We start from the raw sequence: 23,970 nt of genomic DNA, 5'->3' as shown, positions 1-23,970 counted from the left end.
AGAGAGAGAGAGAGAGTGTGTGTGTGTGTGCGTGCGTGCGTGCGTGCGTGCGTGCGTGCGTGCGTGCGTGCGTGGGTGTGTGTGTGTGTTGTTGTTGTTGTGGAGATCACTTCAACCTTGGGAAGGCTTGATATATATATATAGTAGGGGTGGAGATTGTTGACGTGGAAGGCAAAACATAGGCGCGCTTAGCATGGCTATTCCCTAAAATCAGGGTGTCAGCCCTGCTTCTTGACGTTCCAGGATGGGTTTGGCAGAGTTGGTACTATGTGGTCTCTTCTTATATATCAAGTCAATCGTGGATCATGCCTAGAGCCATACCTTGCGTCAGAGCTTGACACGTGAGGAAATGGTGAAGGGTCAGAAACATGTGTCGGGGCATCTAAGACACCTAATTCATTGAATCACTCCTCGACATGTTAGTTGGCAATGTTGGTGAGAGAAGAGCATCAAACTCACCTAACATGCCTTTTGGCGACTATTGGACGTTCTGGAGAGAGCTTGAGGGTTGAGGATCTTAGGCTTGGAGGTCGAACTCTTGGTCTTGGAAGTTGAGGCTTTGATTCATTTAGATGACGTCTCTCTAAAGGTTAAATCATGATACGCTCTAGTCCTTCCATGCTAACTAGCTAGAAGGTGAGGTAACCACTTGGTGGTAGTCCAAGTTACTTTGTGACATGTCAAGACACTTGGTGATAGTCCAAGAAAGACTTTGAATGCTAGGCTAGGCATCTCACGATTATTTATATGTGAGGGTTCTCTTCATCTCTTGAACAAAGGTTTAAGAGCGTTGAAAGGTCAGAGTCTTAAATATACTATTTGACATTTCAACGCGTTCTGTGTGAAATGAATTGAAAAATCAAGTTTCATTGTCGAACCAAATTATGACACGAAGACAATTTCCCAGCTCCAAAAGCTAGCTAGCTGGCATGGGAGATCAGCTTGAGGCATATAATTTATACATGCAGAGTCATCAAGGAAACCCAAATCGAGTGCAGAAGAAGAAGAATTAGAGCGGAGGGCCTCTATGTTTGAGTCGGAGGGTGAAGGACAGTTGGAGAGACATAACTAAATTTATTACCTGCTGCCCCATTGGCAGATGAGAATTCATTTACTCCATTCAAGCGTGACGGTTGGGTCAATATTATTATTGTATCCAGTAATCAGTGGACCTCCATCTCCTTCAAAAATCCACATATTAATCTTACCAGCTGCCTCTATATAAACCCTAACCTCACTGCACTAGCTTCTGCACTACTGCAACTATCAGTGAGCTCTTGGCTTAACAATGAGGGTCAATATTTCAGCTTCCTGTCTTGTGTTGGCTCTCCTGTGTGTGTTTCTTGTGAGCGATTTTGTTGCGGGTGATCAGGATCCTAAGGTGAAGGACGATAAGCACTTGTTTTTTAAGCGTCCGCGACCTCATTTTGTCAAGGGAGGAGGCTTCGGTGGAGGCATTGGTGGAGGAGGTGGCCTAGGGCGTGGGATTTATAGGAAAAGGTTTAAGCATGGAGGTGGCTTAGGAGGTGGTGGTGGTCTTGGAGGCGGGGGTGGTCTAGGAGGAGGTGCTGGAGGTGGGTTAGGAGGCGGTGGAGGTCTAGGTGGCGGTGCAGGAGGTGGTTTAGGCGGAGGAGCCGGTGGTGGCCTTGGGGGTGGTGCTGGAGGTGGTTTAGGCGGAGGTGCTGGTGGAGGTTTGGGTGGTGGAGGCGGACTTGGACATGGTGGAGGTTTGGGTGGTGGAGGTGGACTTGGACATGGTGGGGGTCTTGGTGGCGGAGGTGGACTTGGTCACGGTGGGGGTCTAGGTGGCGGAGGTGGACTTGGTCACGGTGGCGGGCTTGGTGGTGGAGCTGGAGGAGGTGGTGGACTTGGCGGTGGAGGTGGAGCGGGCGGTGGTGCTGGTGGAGGGTTTGGAGGTGGTGCAGGAGGCGGGGCTGGAGGAGGTGTTGGAGGTGGTGCTGGTGGAGGGGGAGGGTTTGGAGGTGGTGGAGGAGTTGGTGGTGGAGCGGGTGCGGGAGGAGGGTTTGGAGCTGGTGGTGGAGTAGGCGGTGGAGGAGGTGTTGGTGGCGGTGGAGGTGGTGGGTTTGGTGGAGGTGGCGGAGGTGGTTTTGGTGCTGGTGGTGGGGCTGGCTTCGGCGGTGGAGCTGGTTTCGGAGGTGGCGGTGGTCACTAGCTAGCTCATTAACTCGGTCCTTTCTGCTTCAACTGCATGATTACTTAATTTAGTTAATATGCTACCTTCCCTAATTTCCTTTCGTCCTGCAATTTCTAGTTTAATCTGTGAAATGTCTGTCTCCTTCATGCAAACGACCAGAAAAGTGTATTGTCGATCTGTGCATTGGCCGGACGCAATATTTGTACGTTATTTTCCCACATATATTATCCCCAATAAGTTTCTGCAGTTTCAATTTATATTAAACTGAAGATGAATGGTGGTGTACGACCATGCATATATGTGATCAATATTGTGAAAATGTCTCATGATGTGAATTCCATTATGGCATATATGGTAACTAGCTAGGTAAAAGTCCAAGAGTTTGGACTACTTCGTAAGCATATATATGTCTAGAATTTAGCTTCTTTTTTTTGGTAAGAAAAACAAGCAGAATTACATGCTATATGTAACTGGAATAGATCGAGTTCTGGCGTCTTCCAAATATCTTAGAGGAGTCATCGAAAATATAAGGCCGTTGTCTGAAATTAAATAAAAAAAATTTCTTCTTCATTCGGGAAAAGGAGGAGTCCTAGCTAGCTGCTAGATGGATCCAAATGCTTTAGAAAACATCTAGATTAAGAACACCAGAACTATATTGGAGGCATAGAGAATGTTTTCAATATGTACCAAAACTATTTAGCAAAAGAATCATCTAAGCTGAATATGATATCCCAGTGAATGCACACGTACGTGGGAGTCATTTCCGAACTGTGAATTGAATGTGTGGGAATCATTCTTGACGTGAATATATACGCAGTATGGGAAGTTTTGGTTGAGTAGTTGCATCAGATCGAATCAGACTTTTACGAACGCTTCGCATGCTCAGTATAAGACTAGCTAGGATGGTTTTGAACACCAGGAAATCAAAACAAAACGTTCTTGGTGCAGCAGCTGCAGGTTCCCCCTCCTCATATATATATTGCTGTTAATATTATCTTGTCAACTAACGTAGGTGTATTTTAATTGATGCATGCTCCATGTTCAAGATGCTATTTAGTCTGAAAATTAAAGGTACGTACAGATATACAAAGTAGCTTAAGGAGAAGAATAATAGTATTAAAAATATGTATGATGAATTTGTCGGTGTGATAATCGAGTAGAAAACAATACAACATGAATCGATCAATTGAGTGACTCTAAAGTTTGGTTAAGAGGCCTAAGGTTCAAGATTACAATTAAGAAGATTAATACCTATCTCTATGAAGATTAATACATTCACTATATATACGTACGTCCTGCACTCCATCCTACGGTGACCGTCGACATTACTTCCAGCTCCGATGCTAGAGCGGCTAGAGCCTTGTACTAGCACTACAAATCGATAATATCCCAAGTTAATTTAGAGTCGTGTCTGCTCTTAGGAGTGTACCGGCTTAATGGCCTCTGAACTTTCACCTTTTGGTTCTGTTTGGAGTATGATAATTATCTCTAGCTATCTGTCTTTTCTTTGAAACTAGCTATAGATCAGATAAGGAATGCCATCTTAGGTCCAATGACATCAATGGAAGCAAGCTTGGTTTGTCGATCATCGATCATCAGCAATCTCGATCGACGATCGGAGAACAAGTCCTACTCTTACTTCGCTAGCTTCACGCGCAGCTCCTACTTCTTCCGATTTACACAATATGACGCATCTCAAACTGAAAGCCCTACATGTGCTATTGTAAAAGCTTTAGGATGGACACAAGTTAATTGTGCTCGTCTAGCTAGACAGATGATGAGAAACGAGTCCTACATACTGTATGTAACAGAATAACGTATGAAGTTGACGCTCGTGTTCTCTACCCAAGTGTCAATTATTTCCCGGCCCCATCAACAAATGATGATCAGATTACCAACAAAGAGCTTTGCAAGTTAATGATGAAGCAAACCATATATTAACGTCAAGGACCAATTTAGCGTCAATGATATTTTCCAAAGGTAAGGAGATCGGAAATATCAAAGATAAGAGCCGAGGCAATGTTTGGCTATCAACTAATGTGATAACTAATAACTTGCAGAAAAGAACTCCGCAAGCATCAATTCCATGCAAGGTAAATTGGACGATTGGGACTTTGGCCTTACGATGCTACTATTGCACTTGCCATGGCAATTGAAAGTTCGAACTACAAGCTTTGGCTTCCCACGGACGGATGAATCCTTTCCAAGTCTGATAATATGGTACAAAAATTAGCCAAGTCACGCAACTTACTAGATTCTCTAAGGCATTTCTGGACATTTCAATTTCGTTCATGAGCAACTTCAAGCAACAAATTTTCAAATAGGAACCGTAAACGACGATGGGGCTTGAGCAATTGTATTTACCAAAATGGTCTTGATAACACATTAAACTCAGCAAATAGAACCATACATTCAACTGATTCCGAGACGACCACTCTTGAACCAATTGTATGGCTCGCAGACTAGCTCCGTGCCTAATTCACTGCAAGAAGTTGAGAATAGGTCTCTCTATTCAAACAGCTCCCAGATTGATCTTTCATCGGATGTCTGTTATGGCATAGAAATAATGCTAGGGATTCCAAATTTGAAGGAAAAATGATGACATACAAAATGGGTTACTACCGGCTCATAAATTTACATACATAATTAGTGTTACACAATCAACTTCAGGCAAGTAACATAGCCTCCAAAACCATAGGTCCAACAAATCTATATGATATTCATGACCCAATTAGAGACATAAATCTCCATACGACAATAGCTCAATTACTTTGAACCAAGCACGGACTTAAATAGAATAAGATTCTATTACCAGAAAATTTATTGAGATCCTAAGGCAAGATCATTCCAAGTATCTCCATCAACTTTGCGAGTCTCCTGGTCTGAACATTTGGGAAAAAAATTGAAAAAGAAACAAGTAAAAAGAATAAGATCTTTTCTGAACTGCCAATAATGATTAATAATAGTGCTCAAATTTGAAAATCCCTTTCAATCCTCTGGATTTACCCGAGTTAGTTTTCTTATAGTGGAGTTAAACCAACATAATTTGCATTTTCCATGGTAATACAAACAATGATACTCAAACTAGTCTTATAATTCATTTTCCTCCCAAATATTTCATATAAGCAAACCCCAACTGATTACCCAGGCATGCAAATGGGATGTGAAGATATGTTTCTCCATATGGTATTGGTATGATTGGTATCATAATAAACAAAAAGTATTGAGAATTAAATGACATACTTGAATCCTCAGTGTCATCAGTCCTTATAACCAGCATAGGCGGCAGGGGAAGATCTGCAACAAACAGAGTATTTTCAACAATTTAACTGAAAAGAAGTAACATGATAATGATTTAATAATTTTGTAGGTACATTTCAAAAGGAGAAGGGAAAAACGATACCGTCATCAGGAAGAGTGTCTTTCATCCATTCTTCATCCACAACATCTATCAGTATACCCAGGTTTAATTCAGCCATAGTTTCTTTAAGACAAAATCCAATCAAAAGTTCTGTTCAGGTTGAAGTTTCTCGTTTGTATCAATCTGGAAAAAGCAACATATTGTTTTTTATCAAACTCAATGTAATACATAGGCATCACAGTTTGTAGCAAGAACAAACAAAAACAATATTAAATCATTGAGAAAAAATTGGTTGAGCAGGTATTGCTTTCAACTGTTAGCATCAATAATGAACTGAAGCTAATGACATACGAAAACAGTAACACTAACAATAATAACAAATAAGATAGGATTAGAACCCAAACATAAAGAACAGCTAGTTGTTGTGTAGGGTTGTGAGCTTAAGATGAATATGAGCTTCACCTTGTTTAGAACTTGAAGAAACTTTACAGTTTACTGTAGTTTTGTTATGACAACCATGTGGGATAGAGAACGAAAGGGAAAAGAAAAGAGGAGCGGTAGGGAAGGAAATTAGAAGACACTTAACTGTTTTCATTCATTAAAACTCATAAATGAGGAAGTAAGGAGCGAGATAGTTTACTGCAAGTGAGTAGACGATAACAAAATCTGATCACAAATAAGACAGAAATGCTGGCAGAGAACCAGAAGCCTCAAAGTCTCCAGACTTAAAACTGTTGAACTTCTACAAGATGACGCAGTTAGTATAGAGAATTGATATCTCTTCTTTTAGGTCAGAGGTTGACTTTCTCGCCTGAACTTGAGTAGGCTGAAGCCCTATGGTGGTCCAATGTGATTGATAATTGTAGGCTAGAAAATATGAAAACCCCATATCACATCTGATACTCAAGCTCTTTCCAGATTTGCTAAGAACCATAGGATCAACATATATCTAAGCTAGGTTAGAGAAACCAAATCCCAAAAATCCGATACAATTCAGCCAGAATACACCAAATGGAGCATCCATTGACCTCTCCGCCACATTGACTTTGAGATGAAACTGGGATAAGGGCAGAATACAACAAGGCTTTGTTTGAAATTTCCAGAGCACCTCACAAGCTCAACCTTGGGATGAATGAGAATGGAGGCTAATGAAGCTCACTGTTGAACCGTAATATGAATGTGAGGTGCTCAACATTAGGTAGGCCTTTTTTGATTAAAAGAAAACATTCAAAAAGGAGAATGTACAGAACAAGATCTCCACTACGCTTAGAAATAGAGTTAAAGCCTGTCATTCTTCATTTCCTATCATCTTTATGTTAGTCCTAAAGAGACTCATTTATCTTATATTCTCGGCATGGAAAATCCATTGAACTCCATGTATTGCCACATTAGAAATAAATATTTCTTAAAAGTAGGAGAATGCACAAAAGATTGAACGAGAGATATACGAAACAGAGGTAAAGCCTTCTTTTTCTTTGGTTCTCTTCATCTGTATCTCACCCTAATTTCAAAGGAGTTTTATTCTTTGATTCTTTTCATCTTTGATTCTCTTTGAATTCACAACCTTTCCTGCATGTCTTTTATTTTATTCAGAGGTTTCGTGAACTGCTCCTACCATTAATCTCTCTTTTTATGATATACGAGATTGATACTAACACACACTTGTAAGGCCAAACACACAGACACACACACACACAAACATAAAATGCTGCTTGTATAAATTATGCGCATCACTAAACATATAGTTCATGGGTAAAATGCGCCTACTCTGACAAAATTCTAGAACGAACCTAATCAATCATATTAAGACTAAATTTGAACAATTTATCAAATCAAAACATCAAATTGACACTAATCCCAGCTTTTGTCAATGAACAGTGAACAGACTCATGAACAAAAAAAACCCAAAAATAAAATCCAAAATAGAAGACAAAAAAAGTAGTGAGAAACCTGAGGCTGCTAGTTTGGAAGGTAAAGACTGGATACGAAGCTCCGAAGATGGAAGCAATCACAGACGGCTCTAACTTGCTCTGCTGTTGCAGCTGAAGGAGACAGTGCTTATATACACTTACCAGCAAACGACGCCGTTTTAAGTACAGTAAAAAGAAAAAATGGTAAAAGCAAAGCGACGTCGCTTTGTTTTTTAACAGTCGTAAAGGACTTTTTGATATTTTCAGTAAAACCATCCTAACCGAAATTTCACTTCTCTTTCTCCCTCAACTCCTTTGAACCACAATCGATCAGATCCTCTCTCTCTTCTCTATCTCTCACCCTCTCATGGATTCGCTCGGACGCTTCGTCTGCTTCTATCTGCTCACAGTTTCCTCCTCCTTCTTCTTCTCGCAAGCTAGGGTTCGTCTCTCTCTTTCTCTGTAACTATATATGTATCTATCGATGTGATGTTTGTTGTTTTGATCTGAAGAATTGGTTCGATTTTGATCCAGGGACAAGGTAGTGCTTCAGTCTTCTTCATCGACAGCTCTACTCATCGATTCCTTCGTAGCCCGGCCTCAAACGATGTCGTTTTCAAGGTGATCATCCCTCCAACTCGGGCTGTTGCTTCTCTTCTACCTATTTGTTTTCGCTAATTTTGAATCTTTCCATGGAATTTACACTTAATGTGCTTGTTAAGCTAGATAGGATTAGAACTAAGCTGAATCTCTTACGATTGCGATCCTCTTGATCGATCTGTTTTCGCAATTTTATGTAGATATTAGGTGCTTGCATAGTGTTCGTTTGTTTGTTAATGATGGATGCTTTTACTTTAACAGCCTGACTCAATGTCGCTACCGGAAGTCAGTGCTGCCGTGTCTGTCTTGCTTGGATTCGCACCGCCTGCTTCACTCTCAGCTGCCGGTTCATCTAAGGTGCTTTTTAACTCATAGGTTACGGTTCTTATCTAGTTTGCTTATCGTGTCGTTAACTCCAAGGTCTAACTCGTGATCTTATTGTTTTGGTAGCTAAATGAGGTTCTTGTGCCCAATCCATTCAATAGACCTCGTGCTGTTTTCGTTCTGGAAGTCAGAGGAACTGCTGGTATTCACACTTGGTCCTATTAGCTTGACGTTAATGGTCTTGGCTATGTGTTTTATGTTGTACACTTAATAATTAGATGGATGTCTCGTACCTGCAGATCCTACTCTTGCTGTCAATGAGAATTCCATGTTTAAAAGTGCTTATGAAACCAAGATTGACCTTGGCTTGAATAAAGCAGAGATTGAGCTTCCTGGTGTGTGATCCTTTTCTAGATTCAGAACAATTGTAGACATTACTATTCCTCGTGTGGAATTACATGAGTTTGTTCTCAATGTGTGTTGCTGCAGATGAAAGTGAAGTATCTGTGTTCTCTTTGGATGAGCAATCGGCAGATTATACCGAAAACGAAATCAGCGATTTTGTAAGTCACGCATCGAGTTGTTCTCTATTGTCTCATTCGTCCATCTCTTCCATAACCACAGTTTTTTCCTTGTTTACATGACATTGAACTTATTTTTCACTTCAATTTAATTTTCTTTTAGGCCTCTTGGATGGGCGGATTATATGTTGCTGATACATTGGAAGTGCTAAATGGAGAGTTGACCTTCCCCTTGGCCAAAGGCGATCAGTTGAAGCTTCATATGTCCAAGGTTCCTTTAGCATTCAGTATCATATGCTCTAGTGCTTGATTATATGTACACACACATGTAATTAAACTTGACTACTTATGTTAGAGTATTGAATTTTGTATGTATACAGGAAGCAGACAGGAAATTCACAACTAGCCTTTTGGTGCTTGTTCGCAATATTAGAAGGGCAATGGAGTTGCATGAAGATTTGATGCACAGTACTCACAGTCCAGCTGAGCTATTAACAGGCAGTTATGATGGCATCAAGGTGTTTCTTTGTTCTATTATATTACTCATTGTAACTTTTAAGTTTAGAACGCATGATAGCAAATGTTCTGCAAAGTTCTTGTTGGTAAAAGTGAAACTTTGGTAGTTTAAGAGTCTAGATAAGGACAGTGGTATTTGTAATTCGTGTGAATTAAGACGAAGCATTAAATGACTAGGGTGCTGTTGTTGTGTGCGTCTATGTATTTAGGTATCCTGGGGCTCAAGACCTAAGGAAGTACAACCCATTGTTAGCCCCCTTGTCTTTAAATCCAATAATAATTCTACAGGGGAGTAGTTCTTAACCATTATTAACTCCCACCCCTTCCCTGGCCTGATTAGTCAGAAGAAAACAAATAAGAGCACATCAGGAAAAAGAAAAATGGCAATCCACTAGGCAACTTCAAAAGTGAGAAAGGGAAGTAATGATCAGCAAAAGCAGATGTTCTAGTTGGATGATTCCTATTTTCTTAAATTTCCAAATAATTTGAATAATACATCTTTAATTATTGCCACTTCACATGCATGATACTTCATCAAGTTGAGTCAATGCCCTTGAAAAGACATCCTAGAGAGAGTTCATTTGTCTTATCTTTAGATTCCAAGTAATAGGATTGAAGAAGGTGGAGCTGTTGTGAGGATTGATAGATAGGTGTGTTCTTTGTAGACACCTCCTTTGCTTTGTTGTAGAATATTCAACTCTGATGTTTCAATTATTAGTATGTCTTTCATTTCGCCTTTTCCATATTCTGGAATTTTATCATCTGTTACGGTGCTTTGTTCTCTTTGTCTTTCAGCTTGAAACTGCTTCATAGATGTTTTTATATTAGATGAGTGTAGAAAACTTGGGGCTCTGAGACTCTTGTTTCACTTAGTTTAGCATGTTAATTATTAAGTCACCCCATTTTCAACCCCTATCACATGATATGGGATTAGTTTGGATGCTCAATATGAGTTGATACTCATGATATATCAGGACTATGCTCAATATTAGTTCATCTCTCCTTTGGTCTCTTATTTGCAAAAAAAGAGGCTCAAAGTACCGATAATCATTTTCTCCATATTTTACTTGTGTTTGGTGTGCGTGCAGACATGAACAGACACTCGCACACACTTGCATTATAAGTATATGTATGCACCTTTTAGGCTTTTTATTTTTATTTATATGGATAGGGTATGTGTTTACTGTATCCTTCTTTTGGCTACTATGTCTAGCTTGATTAATAGTTTATAACATTATGACAGGTTTTGGAAGAACAGTATGGATCTGAAGGTGTTGCTCAACATGGGATGGAACTGCTCGTTGCTGTGATGACAAAGATATTTGATTCACTTGAACATGCATACAAAGGTAATACATATTATTATTATTTTAGATAGGTACACTGTCTGAACTATGCTCTCCAGCGGTATGATATTCCTATGCCTAGAAAAGAGAACTTTTCTCTTTGTTACACTTTATCCCTTTACATAATTATTGTTTCTTGAAGTTCAAATTTCTTGAAACTGTATATCAAATGTTGTCAAGTAATTGTATCTTCTTCTTTTAATATATTGGTGGAAACTTTTCATATTTGTGATTGATTTTGACAGTAAATTGACCATTTTGTAGGTCAAATTGTTGGAGCTATCCTCTTCAATGAAGTAGCACATGTGGAGTCAGGGAAGATGTTGAATGTGATGTACACCAGTCGACCATCTGCTCGTTGGTTGGCAGAAACAAAGACCTCATTAAATACAACTATTGTGAAAGTGCTGTTGGTTAGAAGAACACTTGCTTGGATCACAGGAATTATCCTTCTGATTTCAACTCTCTTGGGGGTAAGTTTCAATTACATCCAAAGAAGAAACAAAAAACAAGAATCATCAGAGGGGTCATGGACCATTTTGTCTTTCATGCTTGACTTTACTTGCATCATTAAAATGCAAAACTAAGAGTAAATTATCATAGTGATTCTACTGGAAGTATCTTGATTGATATTAGCAGATGCAGAGAGTTGATGTTAGGTAAAAATTATGAAGTTTAGATCTTGGCCAAATCTTATATTGTATGCTAGGCTATAAGATCGATGTTTGGATTTTCAAATATATGTTTACAACTGATCCTGTATTCTTAGTAAGAGTATTAATCTTTGGCTTGTCGGGGCTGAGATGCGGTTAACTAGTAGTTAAGAATTTCCACTTTTCTGTGTAGGTATGCTTCCTTGTGAATATGCCAATCACCAAGGATACGTTACTGTACTCTAATGTCAAGCTGGACTAGGCATGAAAGGAGGATATTTAATCCATGCGTTTCGAGTGGCAGAAGAGGCCAAGGTTGTCACTGTACTTAATGTGATGTTTTCTTAAAGAATCAGTCTTCGGATATGTCTCATGTTAACTTTGTTGCTTGGATGCTTTGGTTCCATGTTATTGAACAGGTTTCTCTAGCTAATCCGTGGGTCTCTCAATTATGCATTATTGTCATGAACGGAGAAATATGTTCATGGAACGGCAAATCAGTTACTATCACATGGTTTCTTTTATGTAAAGCATGCTTTGGGTTATGGCATTAGGAGTTTTGAGAAGCTTTAACTCATGTATTTGGTGGAGGATTCAAATCTGGATTTGAATTTATAATATTCAAGTAATTTATTATTTTTTATATAAATTATTTATCAAGGATTCTTGGCCTATGCGTGATTTTAGCTGTTATATTGAGAAATAAGGAAGAGACGAGTACAAGGGAGAGGCGTGACACAGACCTCATAAAGAAGTGGAAAACTGCAGAGGACAATTAACAACCAAGAACAAACTATTAAGGACAGTAAGCAGCTACAGCTTGTTTGATTATCTCATTCTGTCTTCAAGTCACTCAAGTATATATATCCGTCATGCTTTTTTGGTCTCTTTTCTTCATTAGGTGAGTGAATTAGAGGAAAATAAGAGTGATAGACATGAGAGTTGTTTGAAAGAGAAGGAAAATGATACTAACTATAGCTAATTTATGGAAGCCATTGAAGATGATTGCATGTATTGTTCAAGTTTCTCAACCTCTCTTGCTAATTTCTTATGTTGTAGTTGTACTTGTTTTATCGTTGTTGCAGCTATTTGGTATTACTGATTATCCTCATCCTGGGATGGAAGGACTACATGGTAATGTTGTGTTGAAGGAATGGGTCTCTAACTCGTGTAGCTATGTATCTATGTTGATATGTGCACATGTTGAAATAGAGATGTCTCTACTTGTTATTTAGTATGTCCGCCGTCGTTATTTCAAATATTCGGAACCGTTTTTGCGATGGTTGCTGGATGTATAGATACAACCACTATCTTACATAAGCATGAGAATCAAGTTGTAATCGTTGGAACTTGTGGGACTATGGTAGAAGTACTTGTAAAGGCTTATAGCCTAGTAAGTAAAAACCTTTTCGTTTTGACTTCTATGTATATGATATTTTTTCTTTTTAAATTTTATATGGCATATTTATGGATGTGTGGTGGATAAATTTTTTTTGAGAAATTTTATTCACGCACTCTTATATACTTAATACACATCTAATTCTTTTTATTTAATTTTTTTCGCCAAACTTCCTTTTATGCCATTTTTATTTTATTTAATACACACTCTTTTAACCTATCTTTTTATTCATTCGGTCAAAATCAACTCGAAGCAAGTTGCTGCTCTTTAATCTATCACTCTATTTTCTCAGCTCTATGATTTTTTTTAAAAAAAAACGTTTTATTAATAACTCACACACACTTTACAAATGTCCATGAGATTTGAACATTTGACCTCAAAGTTGTCAATTAAACACTTTAACCAACCAAACCATGGCTCACCAACAAAAACTCCACTCATTGTATTCTAGCTCTATGATTAATACTACCAATTTTTCAACTAAAATTCAAATCGAGTTGGTAAGAAATTGAAGCTTAACAAACAATCAACGAAAACAAATTGATTGAAGATTTTTTTTTATTATTATTAATTTTCTCACTCAAATAACCTCCAAGATTTTCGATAAGTCAAAATAGTATGGAAATTTGATATCATTAGGAAGCTTCCAGACTTCCAATAATATGTATAGAAATTAAAAACTTAGCATCACAAACTGATATTTGTTTGTTTGTTTAGTTTTTTTTTTTTATTTTATTCATCTTTATGAGAAGGGTAAAAACTATATTAAAAAAGATATCAAGAAATAGAGGTGTGCATTAAGAAATTTGGTATGTATGAATAATTTATTTTATTTTTTTTAAGGTACGAAAACAAAATTTACCATTTCGAGCTAGTGAATCACAAGAAACACCGGTTTAGCCACTAGTGTTGTCTGATTTAGAATTCCCTTTAATAAGGTCGTTATTTGGCTTTTATGTGCCCAGTTAACTTTGCAACGATGTTTTTTATTTCTTTGTATAACATGTTTCCTCTAACAAATGAGAATTACCTCGAAGTTGTACACTTAAAAATTGAAGCAAAAGCTTTCATATTACTCTTTTTAAAATTTTAATTAGAGTTTCAATACATAGGGCCGGGTTTGTCAATCATATCATATGACATGACATACCTATTGTAAATGTGTCTAATTGTATGACACATGAGGGCTTTTGAAGGGGTAAATGGTCATTACATGGTTATTTAGTTATTTCTTTAATCAATAATAGCCACACATTTTATGAGGCATGTTATGGTATATTAGAATTTTCCCAATGGATATATTGATATTTTATAAAAGGTAAAATTTGTCACGAGAGTAAGTAACAGCGGAGTAACAGTAAAAACGGATAATGACCGTTAGTAGATACTGATGATTGCAATGGCGGTTACAAAATGTTGGGAAATGTGTTCCATATTCAACTTCATATCCACTCCACTCTCACTCTTCACACATTTCTTCTTCTTCTTTTTCTTCGAGTTGTCTCTGAAACCAACCAGCTTCAACTGTTTTGTCTAATGTCTTGTTCATCTCTGTCTCTGTTTCTTCACCCTCATCCTCCTCGTCTGAACCACCTCAAACCCCACCACCTCAACTCTTCCCTCTCCTTCAAATCCCACATTTGCTTCTCTTCCACCTCCGAAGACTCCCGCTGGCTCCGCGAAGAGCAGCGCTGGCTGCGCGAGGAGCAGCGCTGGCTCCGCGAAGAGCAACGCTGGGCGCGTGAACGCGACTCTCTCCTCCGCGAGATCGCCGACCTCAAGCTCAAACTACAGGCTCTCCAGGCCGGCGCTTCGTCCGAGAACATTGCCAGCATTGCCGGACTGCTGCAGTCGTTGAAGGAGAAGAGCCAGATCGCCGAGACGGGGTCGAGTTCGATACCGCTGGAGTTGGAGGACAAGGAGTTCAAAGAGGTGTTCACTGTTTCTGAAGTGAAGAAGACAAAGGTGGCTCTGAGGAAAGGCTCCGAGGGAGAACACGTTCGAGCAATGCAGGTCTGCTTTTGAAAGGCGAGTTTTTATGTTTTTCGAGTTTTTTGTATTGTTTTGATCATGGTAATTGTGCTAATTGGTGTTGGGATTAGAAAGGTATATGGTGCATAATGTGTAAGAAAGATGAGTTATTTGTAAATTGGGAAGTTATTCTAGTTGACTTGTACGTACTGAATTGTTCTAAATTGGGTGTGATATTGGACAGGAATCATTGCTGAAATCAGGATTTTACTCGGGTGAAGAAGACATGGAATTTTCTAATTTCTCAAGCGGGACGGAAAGAGCTGTCAAGACTTGGCAAGTAAGATTCAGGTTTCACTCTATGTATACATGGATCATCAAGTATAAAGTTTCAAACTTCTGAGTTGGATAACAAGATCTTAGTTTTAGCTGCTTGTTTGCTATTTGACTACTTATCTAATGGGATCAATTGGTAATATCTTGTTTGGCAGGCCTCCATAGGTCTCCCTGAAGATGGAATAATGACTGAAGAACTTCTTGAAAGATTATTTAACGACCCTCAGGCTGACGGTGCTGTTGAATCAAAGGTATGTTGGAATCTTGAGGTTTCATGATACATGTTAATTTGTAGTATTCATGTTCATCATCCAAATCTGCTGCCATAGCATAGCCTTGAGATTCCTTTATGACACCCAATCAGCCACTTGTAACCGGATACAGTGCATATATAAGTCTGAGGACCAATATACCCTCTTGTTGAGTTGTGATAGTTTAATTGATGTAGAGATTACTAGCTAAGGTCTAAGGAATCACTTGGGTAGCAGAGACCAGATGGGACAAAAAAACTCATTGGTTGTACAATTCTTGTGAAATATGCCTCTTTTTACCACAATGCTACTACTTATAATTGACAGTACCAACCACAAGCACTTTCCTAACTCCGAATCAAGTAAAGTGCCTATACCTCTAACTGTATACTGCTAACTCACATGTGGTTTCTTGACTCGTGATAAAGTTACTCGTAACTGTATACTGTATACTCGTAACTGTATACTGCTACCACAATGCTACTACTTATAATCGACAGTACCAACCACAAACACTTTCCTAACTCCAAATCAAGTAAAGTGCCTATACCTCTAACTGTATACTGCTAACTCACATGTGGTTTCTTGACTCGTGATAAAGTTTTGAGCATCCAACCAAGACCAATTCATAATAGGCGGAGTAAACCTCGCATGTAGATTCAAGAGTGTTGTTCATGTACCATATTATTTCTCTTGGTCTTTTTGGTGAAAGTTTGTTCCAGTTAATACCAATTGCACATAGGAGTCCCACCTCTTAACCAAAGCCATGTTTCTCCAATGCAGGACAACATTCCAATTGTCAGTCACTTCACTGGGCAATAACATATAGAAACTATATTAGAGAAACAGTTTATACATATATAGTTCAATCATATACTCTGCAACTTTAGGTGTAAGTGTGTTACATATATTACTTCCACCAAATATCTAGTTCTACTTTTCAGCAAGCCATTCTGCTGACTTGTTGGAATTTCAAATGGAAAAGTGATATATATTGAGCTGCCCCCAAAGTGGTTGACCTATTGGGAACAAGCAGTAGGTCATTTTTCTGAAGGGTTTACCTTGACACTGGCAGCAGCCTATTAGGACAGTACAATATTCCATCTCAATGGCTACTATTATATGTAATTCGTATATCTGTGATATGTACAAGCTGTCATCTTCCTACTGCCAATCATTGTGCATAGTAGCATGCTCAAAATTTCTTGAAGTCGATTTTGTGTACACTAATTACTTTGGGACACCTCACAAAATTTGGCTCCATAATGGTTTCTAGTAGAATGCTTTACAGATCGCGGGCATTGATTGTGTTACATAGTTCAGATATTATTAGATGACAGCTGAATGTGATTGGCTGATCGTTTTCTTCTCTTAGTTTCCTTTTAGATAGCAACCTGACCGTATGGAAATTCTATTTAAGATTGAGTCGGTTCTGTTGTTCAGGAAGATGCAAATGGAGCTGCAGGTACGTCTGTGACAGAAATCTCAGAGGTGAAGCAAATAGTATTGAAAGAAGATGCTGCAGACGTAGATGAATCTTACCATCGAGTTTTTCTTCTAGGAGAAAACCGCTGGGAAGAACCTTCAAGACTAAACAAGAATAAAGGGAGTGAAACCAACACAACAGGTACCGCAACAAAATGCCTTACTTGCCGTGGGGAGGGTCGCTTATTGTGCACAGGTACGTACAGTCTGAATATATACTAGAGAAGCTTTTGTCTTTTTTGGTATCTCTGTGGGACAGAAATGGTTCTTACCGTATTATAAAGATAACAAAGACAACATAAGCTCTCTTTTCATGCTATATATGCTGAGGCAGGGGGTCAAGTTGGCTATACACCCTTGGTATCTCTCTTCTGTAAACTTTTCATTACATAATGCACTCAATCTTACTCTATCCCTGAATTCTCAGGGTTTCTCTCCAAAAAATCTTGGCTCTAAGTAGATTATCTTTACCATTTTCAATAGCTCAATTGTGTTTCTTCATGTTTTCTTACTTCATTTAGGAAAAGTGTTTGAAAAACTCGCATTTGAAGAAAGATCTAACTGGGATCTTAATCAAAGCCATCACCATGGAAACTTCATGTTTGCTTTCTTCATGTCAGCTCTGATACTATGTAGAAAATGAATTTCATTACTACAGTATAGCTAGCCTATATTTACCGCATATAATTACAAGATCCACAAGATTAGCATAACAGCTATTCTAGAATAATACAGCATCAATGGACTTGATTTTAGGAACATGATTGACTTGATTTAGACAAGGGGTTAATAGCTCTAACACTTCCTCTTTTCCTGTTGGAACTGGTATGACTGCAATGCAAGTCTTAGAATGACCAGAATCTCACAGTTGTTGACCAGCAGTTTGCTACATTCTCTTAATCGAGGTTAACAATTACACTTTAACTCCCAACACTGCCTCCAGAAGTTGTGCAGTAAACTTCCCGGCTGCTAAACCTGATTGTGGTTGTGGCTGGGAATTTATTACAAGGACCAGGACCATCCATTGTCTTGTTTTGAAAAACCTGCACACCTGAAGATGTAGAATACCTAAAACCTGGATTCGACGGCTATTGACTCATAATGAATTCCTTGGAACTGAATTTTAAGTATTTGATTGCTTGTTTATTGATTTTGATAAATTGCAACCTTGCGTTTTAAAGTTATATGGGTTAATATCCTTATTAGCTTTGCTGTATTTATTTGTTGCAGAATGTGATGGAACTGGCGAACCTAACATTGAGGAACAGGTGAGAGGAGTTTACATGTCTGTTGAGGCATACACAAGCATTGCACAACACACAGTACGATTTAGTCATTTTATTTCCATCATTATCCGTATAGTTCTAATATTATCATTGTATATAGCAGTTCTTGGAGTGGATAGATGAAGGAGCAAAGTGTCCATACTGTGAAGGTCTTGGGTTTACAGTTTGCGATGTATGTGAAGGGAAATGGTAGGCTAGATATGATATAGGCTTCCATACACATGTACAGTTTTATGCTAGGGTGCATGTAATTGGTTGTTTAATGATAATAGTGCATCAGTGTATAACAGTAGATGCAAATGTAAGTTTTGTTGCAGTAAACGTCCGTGTCTAGATTAACGTGAAACCCCTCTCTACTCTTTTGCATTGAAATACATGTAATTTCCTGAAAGCTAATAATACTAATTAAATGGCCTGTTATTATGACCGTAACAATACAGGAACCAAGCATTGGTAAAGGGCCAAAGTACAAAGGCAGCAGAGCTAGGGCAAATTACAAATTCTCTAAAACCCAAGGGTTCCAAAATCACCTCCTCCTCTTATGACTGCTATCTGTACATACCAACCTGGGATATTAGAGTTGGGTATTCTTATTATAAATTTTGCATAAACAAAGTGCTTTGCTGATTGAACAAAGCAAGCGAATCCAAGAACACAACCTTATTACTTATTAGAGGCTTTGCTACATAACTCTTTCAACCCAAGCTCCTTACGCACAGAGAACTTATGTCTGCAACTCCTTGGTTATTTTGAAGCTTGTCACACTGTCTTACCTAAAGCATGTAAATTTTGTGAGGACATGCATGTGTTTTAGATGTTTTGCCAAACAAATTGAAATTCAGGTTCCAAAAGCACTATCCTAGCTACGTAATCAAGTAATGTGCCTATATCTCCGATCTAAAACTTGGATTCAACGGCCATTGACTCATAATTAATGATTTTCTTGAAGCTGATTTGAAATTAATGACTCATAAGAGAATGTAGGGTGAACAAAACAAATCTGAAATTGAAAAATATATGTAGGATAAGATAAGAATGTAGGATGAACAAAATAGAATTGAGAAAATGAATGGTGTATTGTAAATGGGTGAGCAAAATAGACTTACATTAAAAATATACAAGTAAAGTGTAAAGAGAATGTGGGGTGAGCAAAGTGGATCACGGGATGGCAATAGACGCACCATTTGATTAATTGTTTATGTCATTATATGAACTACATAGATTGGCTTGAACTACATAGATTAATTGTTTACCCAATCTATGTAGTTCACTCAATCTACAGATTTTGTTGAACTACAAAAACATTATGTAGTTCATAATGTACAAAGCTTATGTAGTTCTTAATTGTTTACCCTAGATTATGTAGTTCACTCAATCTACAGATTTTGTTGAACTACAAAAACATTACGTAGTTCATTATGTACAAAGCTTAATTGTACATTATGTAGTTCATAATGTACAAAGCTTATGTCGTTCATTATGTACAAAGTTTAATTGTACATTATATAGTTAAGTTTATGAACTACAAAAACATAATGAACATAATGAACTACAAAAACATAATTAATTATGAACTACATAAACATTATGTAGTTTATTATGTACAAAGTTTAATTGTACATTATGTCGTTAAGTTTATGAACTACAAAAACATAATTAATTATGTTTTTGTACAAAACTTAATTGTACATTATGAACTACATAATTGTACATTGTAGTTCATAATAAACATAATAAACTACATAATGAACTACAAAAACATTATGTAGTTCATTATGTATATAGCTGAATTGTACATTATGTAGTTCATAATGTACAAAGTTTATGTAGTTCTTAATTGTTTACCCAATTTATATAGTTCACCCAATTTATAGATTTTGTTAAACTACAAAAACATTATGTAGTTCATTATGTACAAAGCTTTTACTTACAATGCATCATCAATAGTTGCTTATAATCTCCAGAACATTATAAGGGCTGAGCAAAACCCTAGTGAAGGTCGGAAAAAGGATAAACAATCAAAATCTGCTCACCCAATCTATGTAGTTCATTCGAATGACATTATGACATTATGTAGTTTAAGTCAATCATGAACATTATATAGTTCATACGAATGACATAAACAATTAATCAAAGGGTAAACAAAATCAATCTATGTAGTTAATTGTTTACCCAATCTATATAGTTCACTCAATCTACAAATTTTGTTTTTCTAGCCTAGCAAAACTCTAGTGAAGGTTAGAAAATGGATTTTGTTTTTCCTTTTCCATCACAATTCTCTCAGATTTCACTTAAGTTAAAGATTTTCTTTCCCATTCTTCAAAACGAAAAAAAGATTTTCCTTCCCTTTTCCACATATCAAAACACTGATGTGAAAGACATTATTTTCTTTTATTCACAACAGATTCACGACCTATATAATCATCAAAGTAGAACACAACATTCTCAGAAACTAAGTAACGATACTATATTGATTCAAACTAATAGGTGAAGAAAAGTGGTGGAAGATGATGATTCGGGCGAGCAGGAAGTTAGCAGCTATCCCTCTTAGTTTTTGGCGACTTTCTACAACATCTATTTCCATGCATGCATGAACCGATTTTGTACACTCCGAGTCAACATCATGGAGTAGTTAACTTCATCGGAATAACAAACAGAGTAATTAACATTGTGGAACAACCAAACGTTTTTACTAGAGCAGTGTATGACTACACAACATTTACAACTCTATCACTTTTGACTTCCAAGAGCCTATGGGAAGATGAACCTGCTTCTATCATCAGCAAAAGAATTGCACAAATCATTCAAGACCTTTGCGTAGCATGTTATTGGCGAACAGAAGCTAGGCAAACCCATGGATCTTTTTCTCTTGCAGATTTAAGTGTTGTAGATGGGAGACTTACCATCCCTCCTTCCAAGAACGGAGATAGGTTACTCAATGATTCATTTGAAGAGACAATCAAGGATATATTCCTCGGCCATCACCTCACGAGCGAAGAATTTTTAGATTTTATGGATAGAGTCTCAAATATCAAAACTAAAGAAGACTATAAGAGGTTATATCTCCATACACTTCTGAAAGACAAAGAAGGTCGGATAAATTTTGTGGCATCATCTGTGGATTGGCTTAGAGGTTTCCCTCTTGTACAGAATGTGAGCAATTTTAATTGGGAAAAAGCCTATAACAAGCAATTCCAAAGAACGGGGGATATTTCAGTTGAACTGAACAAAATTGAGACAACAAACAATTATTATGATACATTTAATGACATGTATAAATTTGGGCGGAGAAGGTATTCACAAAAAAAACTCATCAGCGGATGCAATTTACATTAGGAATGCCTTGAGACATTTCAATCACACAAGAAGCATGAATAGATGGCCGGGGGTCGAATCAACACAATGGGTCGCACATAAACTCTATGATCTATTTTCTGCAAGTCCTTTTGAAATGTACCGTTTTTTAGTAACATATGATGGCATGCATGACATCAAGCTGAATGTGTACAACGAGTTTAGAGGCATCAAGAGGACCTAATTGAAGAATTATTGAAGATATATGGCTAGGGTGTTAATGGTATCCTGATCGATACACCTATTTTTATGTTTTTGATTACTGTATATGTAACTTTCATCTTTGCGTTTTTAAGCTTATGAATCGAATCATGATCATGTCACAATTAATTTGTTTCTAAATGGCAGAACTTGTCAACAAAACAGTAATTTCGTTTCTAGCACCTTAAGATAATTAAGGTATGGCGTCAGGATCTGTGGCTCATCCATGACCAACGTTGACAGCACTGCGAGCGTATATATTCTCCTTTCAAGTGACTCAACAAGTGACCATTAATCCATTATTGGTCTCAAGAGGTCATTAAAACAGTTGCGCCCCTTAGTACTCGTGAACAAACCTATAAATTAACTAACCACGACAACACCAAGCCACCAAATGCAGGAACCTATATATCAGCAATGTGAGAACTCAAGGTTTGTAAGATCGCCGACTGTAAAGGTTCAAGGCTAGGAATCAAAGTTTCACAAACAACATGATGGAACCCTTTTGGGAAATAACCCTTTTTTAACTATAATCCCGATTGAATAGAGAGTCAACAGAAACTCCATGAGTGCTGCTCCTGGAATCTCAGAGCTGATTTTAGATACAATGCCGCAGACTAGTCTCAAAGTAGACACGTACCGAAACCCATTGTAACTATAATTATCTGATTGATGCAATACTTGATATGTGCTCTTAAACGATGGACTATATATACATTTGATTAATTTTTTTTGATACGAATATACATTTGATTAATTGTTAATGTCATTCTTATGAACTACAAAGTTTGGCTTCTTTTAAGAAAAAGAAAAGAAAAAAAAAAGAACTACATACATATTGCTATAGAAGCACTTAATGATATATAATATTAATGTGAATGTAAATGTATTTTTAAATGCAAATAAACAAAGATATAGAGATCGATTTTAGTGCTGACGAAATTAATTCAAGCGAATGATATCAATCAAAAGTGGAAAAAAACGAAAAATACAGGTTGCTCGATCTGGTTAGACGACAAAGGCTTTAGTCAGACTGGCTATATTGGTATGTGTTGCGTATTCATTGTCAGGCATTTCGGTATAGTATTCATAGTTGCGAGTAGTGAGAAGTCGGTACTCCATGTCCAAGTCGGGAGTAAATTGATACTCAAACGTCATGAGATGAAGAATTCCCTTGTTTCTGCCACTATGGATCAAATTGTTCCGAATCATCGTCGCTTGAATCATCAAAGTCGCTCCAATCAAAGTCGCCGTAATCTGAGTAGAAATATTTGTGAAGAATAAGACATACCTTATCATCTCCTAGATGCACAAGACAAGACTCAGTTGGACCATCTGGTTTCAGAAATCTATCTTTATTGTGAAATTCAGGAGGGATTTCCGATAGCTGCAGGAGGAGGGGTTTCATGGCTTGCAAAGAATCTAAATTACGGGCAAAACTTGTACACTCCAAGCCCCGTAAAATATAGAACAATCACTAAGTTTAGGTGTACAGTCGAAGGTAAATATTAGGGTTCCTGCTCCAACACCGTGATGATAGGCAGTGTCACCCCAACAACCCTTAACAAAGGGAAGGCTGGTTGCTAGAGGAGAGTGCAACTCTGTCCATCCCTTTTCGGGTCGGCTCACGTCAAAGTAGTGAACCCCGGCCGTGTTTGGATTCCAGACTAAGATTTTGGACTCGGCAGCACAATACATCAACTCCTTGAGCTTTTCGGATTTATTGTCGTAGAGTATAGCCAGAGGAGGCGGCTCTAGAGGCAGCCATTTGACCTGAAACTCTGCATCACCTTCGGTTTCAAGTACTGCAAAAGCAGGAGGAGCATCGGTGTAGTGGTGATAGTGACCCATCATCTGGAAATCGGGAACGGTACTGTGATATTGCTGGTTTCTAGTGTCAAGACAGTAGAGCTTTCCTTGCACCTCAAACAACGCAGTTGGGAATCGATAATGATGTTTACGTGGTGGTGTGAATTTCGGGGCCGTGAATGTGAAAGAATTAGGATCAAAGGCAACAATTTCTCCTCTAACACCAGTGTAAATGTTGTTGAGGGAGCCACCGGCGAAGACAATTTGGGACCCGAAGCGACCGCAACCCCACGGGAAGGGGTCGCTATGACGGTTTTCAGAATCATGATATGCTTCTTGCTCAAACCTAGTTGTGGTTGTTGTTGGTGGTGGTGGTGGTGATAACAAATCGCTCAATTTGATGGAGCGAACAACATCACGTGTGCGGTGTTGTTCTGAACTGATATGCTCACAGAAACACAAGTGTAAGGATTTGGAGGAGACGTCGGAAGA

The 23,970-nt window shown here is 38.0% G+C and overlaps 4 protein-coding genes across 4 annotated transcripts; 3 read left to right on the top strand and 1 right to left on the bottom strand.

The window, feature by feature from the left end:
* The first annotated feature begins 1,264 nt into the window (after window positions 1-1,264).
* On the top strand, window positions 1,265-2,428 carry LOC101299371. The gene is made up of 2 exons (XM_004296615.1): window positions 1,265-1,526; window positions 2,103-2,428. Exons 1-2 carry the CDS (start codon window positions 1,289-1,291, stop codon window positions 2,171-2,173), a joined length of 309 nt encoding a protein of 102 aa, XP_004296663.1. The 5' UTR covers window positions 1,265-1,288; the 3' UTR covers window positions 2,174-2,428.
* A 2,310-nt stretch (window positions 2,429-4,738) lies between these two features.
* LOC101299661 lies at window positions 4,739-7,548 on the bottom strand. Its single transcript, XM_004296616.1, has 4 exons — window positions 7,467-7,548; window positions 5,559-5,699; window positions 5,399-5,452; window positions 4,739-5,037 (listed from the first exon to the last, which is right to left on the bottom strand). Exons 2-4 carry the CDS (start codon window positions 5,632-5,634, stop codon window positions 4,976-4,978), a joined length of 192 nt encoding a protein of 63 aa, XP_004296664.1. The 5' UTR covers window positions 5,635-5,699; window positions 7,467-7,548; the 3' UTR covers window positions 4,739-4,975.
* Window positions 7,549-7,749: 201 nt separating this feature from the next.
* On the top strand, window positions 7,750-12,058 carry LOC101292590. Its single transcript, XM_004296591.1, has 12 exons — window positions 7,750-7,868; window positions 7,961-8,047; window positions 8,288-8,383; window positions 8,477-8,552; window positions 8,650-8,745; window positions 8,840-8,913; window positions 9,035-9,142; window positions 9,252-9,389; window positions 10,631-10,736; window positions 10,998-11,206; window positions 11,580-11,701; window positions 11,806-12,058. The coding sequence occupies exons 1-11, from the start codon at window positions 7,794-7,796 to the stop codon at window positions 11,646-11,648; spliced, it is 1,134 nt and encodes a 377-aa protein (XP_004296639.1). The 5' UTR covers window positions 7,750-7,793; the 3' UTR covers window positions 11,649-11,701; window positions 11,806-12,058.
* A 2,263-nt stretch (window positions 12,059-14,321) lies between these two features.
* Window positions 14,322-18,307, top strand: LOC101295804. The gene is made up of 6 exons (XM_004297962.1): window positions 14,322-14,798; window positions 15,001-15,096; window positions 15,248-15,343; window positions 16,787-17,024; window positions 18,059-18,096; window positions 18,218-18,307. The coding sequence occupies exons 1-6, from the start codon at window positions 14,322-14,324 to the stop codon at window positions 18,305-18,307; spliced, it is 1,035 nt and encodes a 344-aa protein (XP_004298010.1).
* Window positions 18,308-23,970: the final 5,663 nt, after the last annotated feature.

The sequence above is a fragment of the Fragaria vesca genome, linkage group LG4, assembly GCF_000184155.1.
Source record: "Fragaria vesca subsp. vesca linkage group LG4, FraVesHawaii_1.0, whole genome shotgun sequence".
NCBI lineage: Eukaryota > Viridiplantae > Streptophyta > Magnoliopsida > Rosales > Rosaceae > Fragaria > Fragaria vesca.
This window is presented reverse-complemented; position numbering and strand designations above follow the sequence as displayed.